This window comes from Dromiciops gliroides, chromosome 5 (assembly GCF_019393635.1).
Source record: "Dromiciops gliroides isolate mDroGli1 chromosome 5, mDroGli1.pri, whole genome shotgun sequence".
Taxonomy (NCBI): domain Eukaryota; kingdom Metazoa; phylum Chordata; class Mammalia; order Microbiotheria; family Microbiotheriidae; genus Dromiciops; species Dromiciops gliroides.
In genome coordinates this window covers 302,565,733-302,581,926 of record NC_057865.1, presented here as the reverse complement: position 1 = coordinate 302,581,926, position 16,194 = coordinate 302,565,733, and the positions used below count along the sequence as shown (strand labels likewise).

At 48.5% G+C, this 16,194-nt stretch overlaps 1 protein-coding gene across 1 annotated transcript in view; it reads left to right on the top strand.

The window, feature by feature from the left end:
* ARHGAP8 (Rho GTPase activating protein 8) overlaps positions 1–16,194 on the top strand; it is a 29,077-nt gene that overhangs the window by 12,229 nt on the left and 654 nt on the right. The window contains exons 7-11 of the mRNA XM_043965112.1: positions 380–490; positions 9,207–9,280; positions 12,073–12,150; positions 13,130–13,258; positions 14,186–14,289. Coding sequence (XP_043821047.1) covers positions 380–490; positions 9,207–9,280; positions 12,073–12,150; positions 13,130–13,258; positions 14,186–14,289 — 496 coding nt within the window. The remainder of the gene's footprint in view (positions 1–379; positions 491–9,206; positions 9,281–12,072; positions 12,151–13,129; positions 13,259–14,185; positions 14,290–16,194) is intronic.

The window sequence follows — 16,194 nt, the reverse complement described above, 5'->3', positions numbered from 1 at the left end:
CAGAATTAGTGTTCTTTCCGATGCCTCACATTGCTTCCATGAAGAGAAAGAATAAATTCAAAGCCTTTTGACAGCTTTAACAACTCAGGGAATCAGGGAAAGCCCTTGTGGGAGGTGGCCCTGGAACTGAGCCTTGAAGGAAGCTAAGGATTTTGTGAAGCTAAGGTGAGGAGGAAGGGCATTCCAGGCTGGAGGACAGCCCAGGCAAAAGCATGGCAATGGGAAATGGAGAGTCTAACTCTAAGTACCTGTCTAGCCCTCTAGTGAGTCTAAGACCTCAGAGCTTGGAGAAGCCTGGGAACATCGGCTCCTTCTGAGGGAGGGGCTTTGTGGCTGTCGGTGGGGACCAGCAGTGACATGGTGTTTGTTCTGTCCCCAGACACGATGAAAAGCTGCAGAACGTGAGGCTGGGCCGCCCACCCCCCTTGGTGAAGACGCCGCCACCCCGCCCTCCGCTGCCCACCCAACAGTTTGGTGTCAGCCTGAAATAGTAAGCCAAGGAATAGCTCCTTTCTCTGGTTTCTTCCAATGTCTGACTGTTTGTGTATCTGAGGACGAGTCAGGGATGGGCCTTCCAAGCTCACCATTTCCAAGAAGTCTTCCCTGATTACCACTCCTCCACCTCCCTGGCGGGGAGCAGGAAATGGCCATGAATCCTTCCTTTACTAGCCCAGAAGCCCCCCGGGGGCAGGGGATCTGATACTTGCTGTCGGCCCAAGCTTTGAACCAACGACTACATTTCCCCCTTCTGTAAAATGAGGGAATGTCCCCATGAAGGCTCCTCCAGCTCAGGAGCCTGTGATTAACTTGGCCAGCCCCATTGCCACAGCGGGCCTCAGTCTCCTCACTTCTAAAATGGGTCTGCTGCTGATCCCACCCCTGGCCTGAGGGGGGACTTGGCTGAAGCAGACCTCTGTTAGCCTCTCAGTACAAGGCTTAATAAATGCTTGAAGAATCGAGCGAGAACCTACTGGACACAAGATTGCTAGCACTTGTTACTGGCTAGGTGATTGACATCTGTGTGTGCCGTGTGTGCCTGTGCTTGCATACACATGAGTGGTGCATTGGAAGGAGCACCAGCCTCAAAGGCGGGCCAGAGGAAGGGCAGACTTCGGGCCAGGAATGCCCTCCTGGCCCCTCCCAGGGAGCATCCCTCCTAGCAGAAAGGAAGAAGGGAGAGTCGGCCTCCACCCCCACCATGGCCAAAGGGGGAACGAGCCTTCTCCCATCTCCCCTGGGCCCCAGGCTCAGCCATTCTTAGTTCCCAGCCCCCATTTCCATTGTCTTATGGGCATCACTCTCTCCCAACCCCAGTCAGGGTACAGGTTGGGTTCTGCATCCTTCATTCTCCATCAGTTCATGTAAAGTCAACTTTATTAGGTAGAGCTCTGGTCACATCACTCCTCCACTCCAATACCTTCAGTAGCTCCCTATTGCCTGCTGAATACCTGGTATACTGCCTAGACTTTGGGGCCTTTCACCCCGTCAGTCAATAAGACTTTATTAAGTACCTTCAGTGTGAATGTCCAAACAAGGGATAGAGAATATTATGAAATGCAAGATGGATGACTTTGATTACATTAAGTTATCTACATTATAGCTAATACTGGTTATTAATTTTGGAGAGAGACTACTTATTATCTTAAAGAATAGCTCCATTTATTCCTGTGCTTTCTAGTGGTGTTGTTGTTAATCAGAATGGAGGTTATAGCTCGTCAAAAACCTATTGACATATGATTTTTGATGTTTTTCTTATTAATATGATTAATTATGTCGATAATTTTCCTAATATTGAAACAGCCCTGCATTCCTGGTACAAATTCCAGTCTGGTCTTAGTGTATAAGCTTTGTGATATGTGGCTGTAGTTTCTCTGCTATTATTTTAAGATTTTTGCATCAATATTGGTCTATGGTTTTCTTTTTCTATTTTGACTCTCCCTAGTTTAGACCATATTTATGTGATACAAGGAATTTGGTAGGACCCTTCTTTCCCCCCCCCTTCCCCCTAGTTTTTGAGGTATCAGAATTAACTGTCTTTAAATGTTTGATAGATTTTGCCTGCAAATCCATCTGTCCCTGGGTTGTTCCTTTCTCTGGAGTTTATTTAGGAATTGTTGTAGCCTTTCAATAACATCTAGTAATAAGAGTACCAGCATTCCAGATTCCTCTTTAGGGGAGAAAAAGCCATAACAAACATGTGAGTATTAAACATTTGGAGCCCAGGTACAGAAACTCTCCTCTGAACTGAGCCTCAGCATGCCTCTTTGGATAAAGAACATGGAGAGAAAGCTGAGAGTACTGAATCCCCATTCATGCCTTCATGACCTCTCTCCAGAAATGGCAATGGACTGTCAGGCAGACTCTTAATTCTAATACACATATTCATTCATTGATCCAGAGTCCTGCTCTTGGGCCACTCACCTGGGTGTTTCAGTCCTGCCATGCACATGCCCCCTTCTAACCATTTTGGGAACAATAGATATTGCTGGAAATGCTGGTGCTAAACCCTAGAAAATATTGGCTATTATCCAGTTGCTGCCCAACAGAAAGAACCATGCCAGGAACCTACTAATGGTTTAGGCATGGAGCTGACCATATGCCCGTATTCAGGCTGCCTGCTGCCAGCACACAGAAGTGGGAGAAGGAAGGCAGTCCCTGGCAGAATCTGCATGCAGGAAAAAGAGGTACTTGGAATCACATCCTTGCTCTCACATTAGCTGTGTGACCTTGTATGTCCCTGCCTCTCTGTGTGCCTCAGTTTCCTTACCTGTGAAAGAGAGACCATAACTATCACACTCTTTACTTCACAGGCCTGGATTAGAGAAATCCTTTTGTAAACTGTAGGGTTTTCCATTAATATGAGCATATCATTATTACTGTAATAGGAGTTTTACATATTGACTATCCTCATATTTGATTTATTGCCATATTAATTCTCATGATCCAGGGATATGTTTGAATTTTTGCCCACTAATTACTAAAATTACAGCATGCCTATTATTAAACAATGAGCTTTGAGTCTCCAACCCATTTAATAAGTTGAAGAAACCTCTTTTCTAATAAGGGGTAGGTAACCTCTATATAGCAAAAAATCTTTCATCTCTGAGGCTTTAAAAAATATCAAAATTACCATTGATACAATTAATTCAAAATGTAAATAATAGCAATAATTTATAATGTTATAGCTCTGAGCAAGATTGTACCCAGGGTCTGTAACCACCGCTGTTACTCTTGACTTCTTCTGAAACTCTGCCCCACCATCCAACTGGGAGGATGGCAGTTACATTGTCTTGAGAATACTCTTACTCATCTGCGATATACAGGCTAAACTCAGTCCCTTCAGTGAATAAGTTCTTTCCCTCTGTCTTGTTTAGTACAAAGTTAACTCTTCAGAAGGACCTTATCTTTGCTTCTTTACAAGTAACAGCTAAAACTCAGTCTTTTTACAGGTAACAATTAAAAGTCTGTCTCCTCACAATTTTCTCATACTTAAAATTCAAACGCTCCCCACTGAATCCCCAGGAAAGTTAGTTAAATGGATACTGTTCAAAATTCTATTACCTCTTAAAGTGACAGTATCCATATACAGTATGTATAATCTCTGAGAGAGGAGATTTTATAGGTTTGTGTATAATAGCAATGTAATACCTGCCAATTATGGATATGCATATATATACATACATGTATCATGTGTATATATATATGTAATTACGTTTACATATAGTACGTAATAGTAATTAATTGCTAATTATATGAGTGTGTGTCTGTAGAATCAGGCTTGTGATATAGTGGAAAGATTGGTGAATTTAGGGTCAAAGGAAATGGGTTCAAAGGTTGAAAGCAGCTCTATTCTGTACTGCCTCATGACATCAGACAAATCAATTAACCTCCCCATGTCCTTGCCTGTCTCTATACCTCAGTTTCCACAACTTTAAAATGCAATAGTTGGATAGGATGGCCTCTGGCCAAATTCTAAATCCATGGTCCTGTGATTTAAGTGGAAGCTAGCTAGCCACTTGTCTTAAATATTGTGGAAAGGAATCACAAGGTGGGTTGGACCTGGACTAGATGACCCCCTAGGTCTCCTCCACCTCTGAGATTCAAATAAACTAAGGCTTAAAGAGCAGAACTTGGTAGGAAACATGGGTAGAAGCTACTGTGGCAGCTCAGCCCCTCTGAGCCTCCTTTTTCCTCATCTGTAAAATGGTAATAATCATCTTGGGACCTTCTCTTCCAACCAGCATTATTTATACCTGGAGCAGTGCCTGCTGCACTGGGGCCACAGGCATGAAATGCATCCTCATTCAAAGGTATAGTGGGGGATGCAGAGGAGATCACTTGGTGACCTTCCAACCACTTCCTATCTTAATGAACTTATCTTGCTAGATAGTTATTGCAGTGGAAGGATTGAAAGTGGCCTCAAGTCTGAGACAAAGCTCTGGTTTTTTTGTTTTGTTTTATTTTTTTGTTTTTTGCAGGGCAATGAGGATTAAGTGACTTGCCCAGGGTCACACAGCTAGTAAGTATCAAGTGTCTGAGGTCAAATTTGAACTCAGGACCTCCTGAATCCAGGGATAGTGCTTTATCCACTGCGCCACCTAGCTGCCCCTCTGGTTGTTTTTCAACTACATTTTGTGGTTAGAATAGCATGATCCCCAAGAGAGGGAACCTCAGTGTGTGGGGTTCACTAGGTCACGCTCCTCAGACCTTTGGACAGCTTGGTCAGCTGTGTCACACAAGAGGAGAGCACGGGAGACACCATCCATTCCCTCCTCCCCAAGCCTCGGCAGGAAGAGTGAGCAATGATCACCATCACCTCGATGGTGCTAATTGGAGATGACACTCTATTGCTGGTTGATTTAGCAGTCCAAGAAAAGTAATTAAGAGATGTAAGAGAAACAGTGATTAGGGGAATCATTGGCCTTATAATTGCTGCTAATTAATTTTTAATCATAGATTAAGTCAATGAAATGCTGAAGAGTCCCCTGTAAATCTCAGAGCAAAACTCTCAGATGGTGCAGTATGATAAGAGACAGAAAGAGAATGCGCACTGATTAAGCACCTACTGTATGCAGAGTCAGTGTTGGGTGGCAGAGAGGAGACCATGTCTGGACCAGTTGTGACCACCCTGCCCTCCTGGTACTTGTGTGCTAATGAGGGGACAATGCCTGGAGCATAGTGGATGATTAATAAATGCTATTTGGAGTGGGACAGACAGAGGAGTCCATTATCAGCCAGAGGGGGCAGGGAGGGCTTTATGGAGGAGGTAGTATTTGAGCTGAAATTGGAATGATGAGGAGCACAGTCTTGGGAAGGGGACTCAGAGCTCATCTAGTTCAACCTTCTTATTGTATGCCTAGGGAAACTGAGGCCCAGAGAGGGTACACAGCTAGTGAGAGGCAGAGCTGGGATTTGAACTCATGTCTCATAACTCCAAGTTTAGCCCTTTCTACCACTCTACACTGTCCCCTACTGTTGTCCTCCTTTATTGCCTCCTTTTGACTTGGAGGCCACCCCAGATTCCAAAAACCTTTCTAGCCCAAGTTCTAGCAGGTCTCCAGAGAGAAAGAGGTGGAAGGGGGCCAAGCTGAAAAAGCTGAAATAGACATGACATGTTTATAATTGCATTGCATGTCATGAGCGTGGGGGAAATCTCGGGGTCATACACCTAGAACTGGCACCATGTGGTCTGTCTTCCTCATCTCACAAAGGAAGAAACTGATGCTCAGGGGGTGTTAATTGGCCTCCCATGGCATGAAGAGGCCAAGCTGGGGTGTTCTTTGTGCCTCCCTGTCGATCACTGATGCCTTGTTTTAGCCAATGCCGATCCTGAAAACTGACTGGAAGAGTGGAGGGGGTAGAGCAGGTATATGACCTCCTGTGGAAAAGAAACATCCAAGCTTTTCCTTGAGACAAAGGCCCTCCTTTCAGTATTTGGATGTGACTTCTGGACTTCTACAATGTTAAGAGATTTAAACTATAGTATGACCCATGGACAGGGCAGGCTACAATGTGTCCCAAGCAAGGTGCTGCCTGGGAGCAGGGGGCTAGGGTTCTGACTCACTCTGTGTTCTGTGCAGCCTTGGGCCAGCCACTGACCCTCTCTGGGCCCGAGGGGCTTGAGCAGCATGGGAGAGGTGATCTCAAGGCTGGACTCATGGCATCTGAGCTAGTTTTCCAAGCATGTCCTCCTCCTTGGTTGTTCTTATAGCTCCTGGCTTCCCCAGCAGCCATAGCAGGACTGGCCGGGCTGGGAGCAGCAGAAGCAATGGACTGATCTGTTTCTCATTTCTGCTTTGTGCCTCTGAAATGGGAGAGAGATGGAAGCTCATGGAGCAACTTTTTGTTTTGTCCTGCATCCCAGGAGGCATAAATCAGTCAGAAGGGGTCCCCTTCCCCTCCTTTCCCTTCCCTCTTGGGGTGGCAGCCCAGAGCATTGGAGGGAGCCCTAAGCTCTGAGCCAAGAGGGTCATAGCCCTTCCTCTCCCATTCCATGGACCATCCCATCCCAGGCTTGAAGTCAGGGAGGACCCTTAGAGCAGAGACTGTCAGATGGGGGCAGGGCAGGTGGGGCTTCAGACTGGCTCTGGCTCAGAATTGGAACAAAATGATAGGCTCATGTGGTCACCATTATGTGGTCACCAAAAGGACATCAATTCACCCATCATGTGGAATTGAGGTTTTCAGCAAAGATACTGCTTTGGTACAATTGGGACCTGCCCCCTGCCTCTCTGGCCCTGTCAGTCTACAAGTCAGGAACTCAAGGGAAGAAGGAGTTCCTGACTCCTCTGGGCCTGGATTTAATACTTGGGCCACCAGGACACTGTCATTGTGCCCTGGGCCAGGTATCCCTTTTAAGGAATTCTAGCCCACCCCAGCTACATAAGGTGTAGGGTCTTAAGAGATTACTCCCATTGTTTCTAGGCAGCTAGGGGGTGCCACAGAGCACAGAGCATTGGGTCTGGAGTTCTTATCTAGCCTAAGATGCTTATCAGTTGTGTGACCCTGGGTAAGTCATTTAAATGCACTGTGATTCAGTTTCTTTCTCTGTAAAATAGTGTGATAACAGTACTTACCTACCAAGGTTATCATAAGGATCAAATGAGTTAATATTTGGAAAGCGCTTTGCACACCATCAGGTGTTCTACTCTTATTGGGAGCAAGTGCTGGGATCAATGCATGGTCTCTAACCTTAGGGGTTTCCATCTAGAGCAGAGGCATCAAGTGTGTCTCATGCAGCCCCCAATACTCCTGAGTGGGGCCCAATCCAGATCCAAACCTAATTGGGAAATATTAAGTAATATAAGAAAGGAATTAAAATTGATAAGATTATTTTAATGCTAAAGCCACATGTAGCCAGCAGCCTTAGGTTTGGCTTAGTGGCTTCCATTTCTATTTGAATTGGACCCCACCAATCTAGAAGGTTTAAAGTAGATTCCCCCCCAGCATCCAGGCTCCAGTTGGAGTCGTTGGAGCCAAAGTCAAGCCCGAACTCCCAACTTCTAGGCCCACTGGGCTTCCATAGGGTCACTGCCTCCCTAATCCATCTGGTCTCCACTGGGCTTGCTTAACCTTTGGAGTCCCTGTTAGCGAATTATGGTTTTTAAATTATTGTGCTAAACTATGTTTTTTAAAAGTGTTGATTGCTATTTCTATATTCATGGCTATTGTACCCATTTTGGCAGTAAGCATTTATTATTATTATTGTTGTTGTTGTTGTTGAGGCAATTGGGATTAAGTGACTTGCCCAGGGTCACACAGCTAGTGTCAAGTGACTGAGGTCAGATTTGAACTCAGGTCCTCCTGGAACCAGGGCTGGTGCTTTATCCACTGTGCCACCTAGCTGCCCCAGTAAGCATTTATTATTCATCATATAACATTATATTATATACCAGTAAACAATTGGCCATGTGTCTCCCTAACGTCTCATAGTCTCAGAAGTTCGCACCTACGTAGTCTTGAGGAAGAGTGTACCAAGTGAGAGCAAGGCCAGGAGAGACTGACCTTGGTGTGGCCAAGAGTTTGATCTTCCTTAGATAGAGAGGGGTCACTCCACATTGGTCTAAGCCAATTGATTATAGAATCAATCAGTTCCATTGATTGCCATGACTTGAGGGTGGTCTAGAGAGGGTAAATTTCAGTGTGTAGGTGTGGTTCTTTACCTAGTTAAACAAAAGAATCAATTTCCATTTCCCCTGCTCCCTTGGGCTTGTCTCTGACAAGCTAAACTTTCTGCGGCGGCGGGGGGGGGGGGGGGGGGGGGGGGGGGGGGGTGCGGTTGGAGAGAAAGGACAAACTGAACTCTGGGTCTCCCCAAGACATTCATTATTAATAATTTTCTCACAGAATTTATGGTTATAAAAACCATGAATGACAAAGGATCCATTTCACTCATAAAGATTATTGCACTAACCCCTTTCACACATGTATGGCACCTTCCAAGTCTTTGCTTTCAACACGGGTCTCAGTCTTCACAAGGTCCCTGAGAGGCAGCCAGGAAAAGAATTATCATCTCTGTTTTAGCAGAGAAAACAGTCCCGGGGCAGCTAAGTGGCACAGTGGATAAAGCACTGGCCTTGGATTCAGGAGGACCTGAGTTTAAATCTAGCTTCAGACACCTGAACCTAGCTGTATGACCCTGGGCAAGTCATTTAACCTTCACTGCCCTACCAAAAACAAAACAAAACAAAACAAAACAAAACAAAAAAACAGTCCCAGAATTGTCCAATGGCTTGTCCGAGGTCACATAGCAAGCAAGTGTTAGAGATGAGACCCAGAGCTTTTGACCCTGATATTATATTCAGCGCTGCCTGCTCTACACCTTTGGGGATTATTATTGGCAATGATAATGATAATATTAACAGTCATTTCTATAACCCTGAAGGTCTGCAAAGGCTGAGCATGCAAGGCATGGTGAGGTTGGGATTGGAGCCATTGTTATCTCCACTTTATAAATGAGAAAGCTGAGGCTGAGTGTGGGTGACTCATCCAAGGTGGCACAGCTTCCAGAAGTCAGGATGTGATGCATGCCTTGATTTTCCTGACTCCTACCTAGTCCACCATGCCATCCTAGGCCTCACATATTTCTTCCTTTGTCTTGCATTTCTTTGGAGAGCCTGGGCGGAGGGGGGGGGGGTCTTCCTCCTGCTTCATTTCCATGGCTCCCCAGGCTAAAAACTGGCACATTTTTCTTTTCTCCTTTCCAGCATCAGAGACAAAAATAAAGGCGAGCTTATCCCTCCAGTCATGAAGGAGACTGTGACCTACCTGAAGGACAAAGGTAGGAGCTGGAGGGTGTCAGCCCCCAGGAGAACTGAGGGGTAAGAGTCACAATGTGATTGATACAATGGACGGAGTTGGGACATTTGTAGCTCTTGGTTCCCCAAGGCCTCCATGCTTACCAACTCCTTTCCTCGAAGCTCCCCAGAGGGGTATGTGGTGTACTACCATCCCCCTTCTACAAAGAAAGAAACTGAGGCTCAAAAAAGGGCAAGACGCCCATAGACTTAAAGCTGGAAGGGACCTTAGAGACTGGAATTTACAGAGAAGGCAGCTGAAACCAGAGGGGAGTGACTTCCCCAAGGTCACACAGTCAATAAGTATTTCTAGATCCATGGCCAAGCTTTTTTTCTACTCTTTTGTAAATTAAAATTCAGGCTTTGTCCACAATCTCCTTAGCATCGATGGATTTAGCAGTGTGCTGGTACCACACCTGTGATTCCAGGGCCAGAGGGAGTTCTCCCCACCAGTGTAGACCACACCTGCTCACCAACTTGCAGCCTTAGAGAGGGAACTGGGGAGTGAAATAACCTGGCCAGGGTCACACAGTGAGGATGTGTCAGAAGCCCTGCCCTCCCAACCACATCACCAGCTCCCTTCCTGGCCCAAGCCCCGATGCTCCTGCTGAGCCTCTCCCAGCATCCCTCCCCTGGTCCCCACCCCCACTCTGGCCACCCACTTTCTACCTCTTCCTCTGAGAACAGGAATCCATCCACACAATGACTGCTTCTGCACAGGGGTGCCATTCACCCTTCCTATGACCCCACTCACCATCAGGGGATGCTCCCCAGAACCTCCATCTCCACTTCAGTAAAATATGGACAGTAAGTCACATACATACACACACTCCCCATGCTCTATGATGAGATGATGAAGAGGGTACATTGCACAAGACAGGGAAGGGTCCTCTTGTTCTGAGTCTGACTGTTCTCTTTGGGTACCAGTCCCCCAGAAGACCAAAGGGGCTCCCTGGGAAACTCAGCCTCATGTAAGGTCACTGGCTGAGAATCAGAAAGCCTCTACCTCTCTGCTGTGTGACCCTGGGCAAGTCCTTTCCCTTCCTTTCTCTAGGCCTCAGTTTACTCATCTGTCAGATGAGCCTCCAAGTTGTCTTCCAATTTTAAACTCTGTGCTCCTGTGTCTTGTCCAAAAGAATGACCTCCCAAGTGTCAGAGCCAGAAATCCAGCCTCGTTCAGAGGGCTGACATTTAAGGGACTTGGCAAAGCTTAAAGCATTATAGAAATGGTGGTGGTGGTAGTAGAGGTGGTGCTGGGGGGTGCTGGCAGTTGTTGTTGTGATCATTATCATCTCCTGCCCCCATAAGGGAAGGGATTTCTCTACCTCCCCAAGAAAGGCCATTCAGGCTCCCTGGAACGCCTATCTCTAGGGATGGGAGGCTCCCTCCCTTTCAAAGCATCTTTCCACTGCTGCGGAGCTGGGGTGCCCTTCTTCCAGAAGCCTCTGCCTCTCAGGAAGGGTCCCCTGCATGGCTGCATGGCTATGTGGCTGCACAACCAGTGGCCTATTCCAGTGACTGCCATGTAACGTCCAGTGACCATAGCCATACACTGGTTCCTGATGGGGGATGACTTGGCACCATAGAAACCTGATTTGCTTGTAAAAGTGGTCTGCAGCACTGAAGAACTTTCATTTGGGCTCTGCCAGGTCAGCAGTGAAAGACCTAGGAGGACTTTAGAATGTGAAATGTCAATGTCAGGGCTTGGAGGGAACCTAGAACAGAGAACATCAATACCAGATGAAATTTCAGCCCGTGGAAAATCAAAGCTTGTGGCCAGAAGAGAGCTGGGCAGCACCCCTGCCCTCACCCCCCACCTTGCAGATGGGGTCACCCTCACGTGGGGTGACCTCCTCAGGGAAGGCAGCTCAGCATTAAGTGCTCTCCCTTCTCTGCTCTTCTTAAGGGCTTGCTTGCCCCCTCCCTCCCCACAGACTCTCCTGTTCTCCCACAGTCTCACTGCCTTGGTGATATGAAACTTTGGGCTCATCCAGATGGACAATCCCCCCGCCCCCCAACAAGAAGGCTTAGGGTCCCTTCAAATGAGCTCCTGCCTAAAGACCTGGGGCAATGCCGATAGGGGTCCTTTCAGAGTTGGGGGTGCATTGGGAGGTAGTTTGTACAAAGGGAAGAGCTTTGGAGTAAGCCACTCACTTCCTGTGTGAGATCAGCCAGATGCTTCTCATCCCCAGGCCTCAGTTTCCTCCTCAGGGGTTAGGGAGACCCTTTCCCACCATTCTAGATACAAAATTTACTAGATGATGTGCCAGGTGTTTTTGTCTCTGGCTTACCAGTTCTTCACCCCTTGTCTATGCCACAGGCCCCACCCTGTCCACACTGTCCAGTTCAGAGTCTACAGCAGTAGAAGGAGGACCCTCCCCAAGAAGGGCACGCCACCTTGAGGTAGAGTGTCACTCTGCTTCAGTGACACTCTGGCCAGGGAAGGCCTTGTGGGACCCTCACCATTCTCATGTCCTGCCTCAGGCTCCCCAGATGATGCTTTGACTGCAGTGATTCTTAGTCCATATCAATGATGAGTCATGCCAAGCTCAGCTGACATCCTGCGGGTGGGACCTTGTCATGGTTGTTCACTTGTTGGCTTAGGTCCCATTCTTGACAATGGTGGGCCCTGCTTCATCCTCACACCAGCCATAGTCTCAGGATGAAATGGTGCCCCAGAAGCCCTGCTGGGCCTCAGCTTCCTTCCTGACCAACTGCCAGCCGGGTTGTGGGCAGAGGCATGGCCATCTCCTTCACTCGGTGTCTTCTTCCCCAGGTCTCCACTCTGAGGGCCTTTTCCGGAGGTCTGCCAATGTTCAGACTATCAAAGAAATCCAGAGACTGTATAACCAAGGTAAGCATCCCTCCTCCATCCTCCCGAAAGCACCCAATCCCAAGCCATGGGACCAGTGGTGAAAGGAGTGGGGAGGCCGGTTAGCCTGGCCAAGAGGAGACCCATCACCAAGTTCTCTAAGGGATTTTAAGTGGAAGAGAGGCTAGACTCTGTGCTCGCCCAGAAGGTAGAAGCAGGCCTGCCTGCTTGCAGATTGGGGCTCCACCCCCCAGAGTTGCCAAGCGGTGGGGAATGATGCGTTCCCCTACTAAAGGTGTGGCTGCTAAGGAGTGGTCAGACAGGTAGGAGGAGAACCAGGAGAAAGTCGTGTCATGAAAACCAGAGGAAGGAGTGTTCAGGAGGAGAAGAGGTGGTCTGCAGAGTCAAGGCTGCCCACATAGGATGAGGACCAAGGGCAAAAGCTACCATATTTTGTAATTTTGAGATTGTTGGGAACTTGGGACAGGGCAGTTTCCCATTGGTGATGACAGTGGGAGCCAGATTGCAGAGGGCTGAAGAGTAAGTGAGGGTAGACGAAGATGAGGCAATGAATGGAGACAGGATTTTCAAGAAGTTTGATTGAGAAAAGGAGAGATGTGTGATCATAGCTTGAGGGGATGGATGGGGGAACTTGGGGCATGTTTGTAAACCACAGATAAGGGATCATAGATAGGGAGCAAAAGAAGGTAGAGGATGGGGGCAGGGCACAGGGCACAGGGATTCCGAAACTAGAACAGCGTGGGGTTGAACTGGCTGACTCTTGAGCTGAGGTTGGAGAAGGAGGAAGAGGAAGATATAGCATTAGGCTGAGGTAACCACCGTTGTCTACACCAGACAAAAGACTTACTCAAGGTCCAACACCAGGTGAAGGCCACTGAGAGTCGTTGTTGATGTTGGTTGTAATGTGATGCTGTTTGGGGCCTGGGGGTGGTGATGGTGCCACTGGTGGGAAAAGCCACTCAAAATGCCTTTGGATGATGGAGCCTCTTCTGTCCTGTAGGGAAGCCCGTGAATTTCGATAACTATGGCGACGTCCACATCCCAGCCGTCATCCTGAAGACGTTCCTCCGAGAGCTGCCACAGCCGCTGCTGACCTTCGAAGCCTACGAACAGATCCTGGCGATCACCAGTGAGTACTTCTTGGGGACAGCTCCAGGTGGGCTTCAGGCCTGGCCTCATCGGCCCCGCTCCCTGCCTGTCTTTGCCTCAGGCCTGTGGGCTACAGGCACATTTCAGGGACCAGACTGTGGGTTCTCTGCAGCTTCTGTCTTTGGTTAGTTGACTGTTATGTTGTAAACCCACCCCTCTAGTTTCTTTCCTCCAGGCTAATTATCCTTCTTTCCTTCTTCTGAGAACTCTTGTATGGCCAGGCCTCCACTTCCTCATCCCTTGCCACAGGGCCCTGGGGACACAGACACAAAATGAGCCAATTCTTGCCCTCCGGACACTTCAGCTAGATCAGGGAACCAGCCAATGCCCAGATGAACAAAGGCCCGGGGAGGGGGGTTGGTCCCCATCCTTGGGATCTGCCCCAGCCTGTCTCTGACTTCCAGACTCCAAGGCCAGCACCTTCTGCACAGTCCCCCCACATCAACAGGATTCAAAGAGGAGAAGCAAAGTAGAATTGGGCAGATTTCAGATCCAGCAAATAGAAGCAGGTCTGAGATGAACCAAGGGCTGGAAACCCTTCCCTGCACTCTGTGCCCCGTGAGTCTAGGGGCTACTTTCCATCTTCTCTTCAAAGAACCTCAGGTAGCTCAGACCCTACTGTTGCCAGTGACTAGCTGTGTGAGCCTGGGGGCAGGGAATCCTCTCTTGTGCTACTTCTGAGGAGCAGTGTAAGGATCCAGAGAAGGTGGATGGAATACATGCCCTGGGGAGACTATAGAGCACTGTGGGGACCTGTGTGAACTGCCCTCCAGGGCAGTAGTTGAACACAGAGTCTGTGTCCGAGTCCTTCCAGCATCGTTGATGTCCAGGCTTCATGCCCACCTGGCCCACACAGTAATTAATAAAGGCTCATAGACTGACTTCCTAACCACTCTTGCCCCTCCAGGTGTAGAGAGCAGCCTTCGAGTGACCCGCTGCAAGGAGATTGTTGGGGGCCTTCCAGAGCACAATTATGCTGTTCTCAAATACCTCATGGGTTTCCTGCACATGGTGAGGAGAGGGAAGGGGGTAGGCCTGGCCAGGGCAAAGGCCAGAGGGGAAAAGCTGAGACATCCTGAGAACATTATCCTGCAGCATCTACTGTGGAGCAGAAACAATATGGGGAGGGAGGGAAGAAGAGAGAGGCAGAGGAGAGAAGAGAGGGAGATGGAAAGAGAAACTGCTTCAGTCTCTCTGCATCACTGCCTCCCTCACCATCCTGCCCATGCCTTAGCAGGAACTCAGCAGTGACTTCTCTGGGGATGGAAAACTGAGCTTTTCCTCCTTCTTGTCCTCTCACTCTCCCTTCCCTTTCTCCCTGTACTTTCTCCCCTCACCTGTCTTCTCTCTTCTTGCCTTTTCACTCCTCCCCATCTCCCTCTTCTTTCTTTCCTGCCTCCCCCTCTCTCTGGCTTTGTCTCTTAGATCTCTTCCACAATTCAGCCTTTGTATGAAACATCTTTCTGTTTCTCTGTCCCTGTTTCTGTCTGTCTCTCTGTCTTTGGACCTTTCACTGCCTTTTCATTCAGACTCTCCATCCTGGCCTCCAGGGTAGGGTGGGGAGGTTGAGGGTGAGAGCAGAGAGGATGGACCCATGGCTGCTCACCACAGGCTGACTTCGCCAGGATTGGAGGCAGCCCAGGATGTCCTTCACAGAGGGAGTCAGTGCCATGGGGAGTACAAAGGGGAGAGAACTGGGAAGGCACCAGTCTGGGCTGGATTCCGGGCTCTGTCTACCTGGCTGTGTGCCCCCAGGCAAGTGCCTTGTGCTTTCTGGGCCATAGTTTCGTCCTCTCTACGGTGAGGGGATTAGACTGGCTGCCTCCTAAGGGCCTTTCAGCTCTCAGTCTGTGTGCCTGGGACTCTCTGGAATGGGACACAATTTCTAGGACTCAAGGAGAACAGTGTACCATCATCAGAGGCTGGGTCCAGACCTGAAAGGGAGCTTGGAGGCAGTGGGACTCTTGCCTTGTTTAAGGAAGGGGAAACTGAAGACCAGAGCTATTGGTTGGGCACCAGAACCTCAGCCAGGATCACACAGGGAGTGAATCATAGAGCCTGGATTTGCTCTTGAATTCTGTGACTCCTGTTCTTGGAATTGACAAAACACTTTTCTTACAACCATCCTGAGAGGCAGCTGGTACAAGGGTGCTTCCCTCCATTTTGCAGTGAAAGAAACTGCTCCTGCACTGGCTCCCTGGGTCCACTACAAAAGCATCTTCTATAACCTCATCTGGGTCTTCCCGCTCTCCGTTCAGTGACCCTCTCCCATTCTCCTCAGAGGTGTTTCCAAATCTTCTCTCCCAAGTTCCCCTCCCTCCTCTCCTGCCACTGCCCTGTGGGTGTCCCCTAAGGCTTGGTCCTGGGCCCTCTTCTCCTCTCCACACTCATGGTGATCTTTGCTCTCACCATCTCAGGGCTTCATTTCTTCATGAGCGATTCCCAGGTCTCTAGAAACAGCTCCAGTTTCTCCCCTGAGCTTCGGTCTCCCATCAGCACCTGCCTCCTGGACATAGCCTGCTGTGTCATCTGAAGCTTGGCATGCATAAAAGGCTTCCCCTACCAAGCCTCCTCCTTCCCAGCTTCCTCAGTAATTGGGGCCCTTTGCTCCTGGCTCTGCTGTATTGAACTGCATTGAAATGCTTTTTCATTTCTTCTGTTTATGCTTATATTCTGCTGATAGAATGTAAGCTCTTGGAGGGCAAGAATGCTCTTTCCTTCCTTCCTCCTTCCCTCCTCCCTTCCCTCCTTTCCTCCTTCCCTTCTTCCTTCCTTCCTCCCTCACTCCCTCCCTCATTCCCTTTCTTTCCTTTCTCCCTTAGTGCTTGGCACAGTGCCTAGTACATAGTGGGTGTTTAATGAGGGCTTGTGGATTAAACAAATGAATGAATGATAAAGCATTTGTTAGGTACCTAT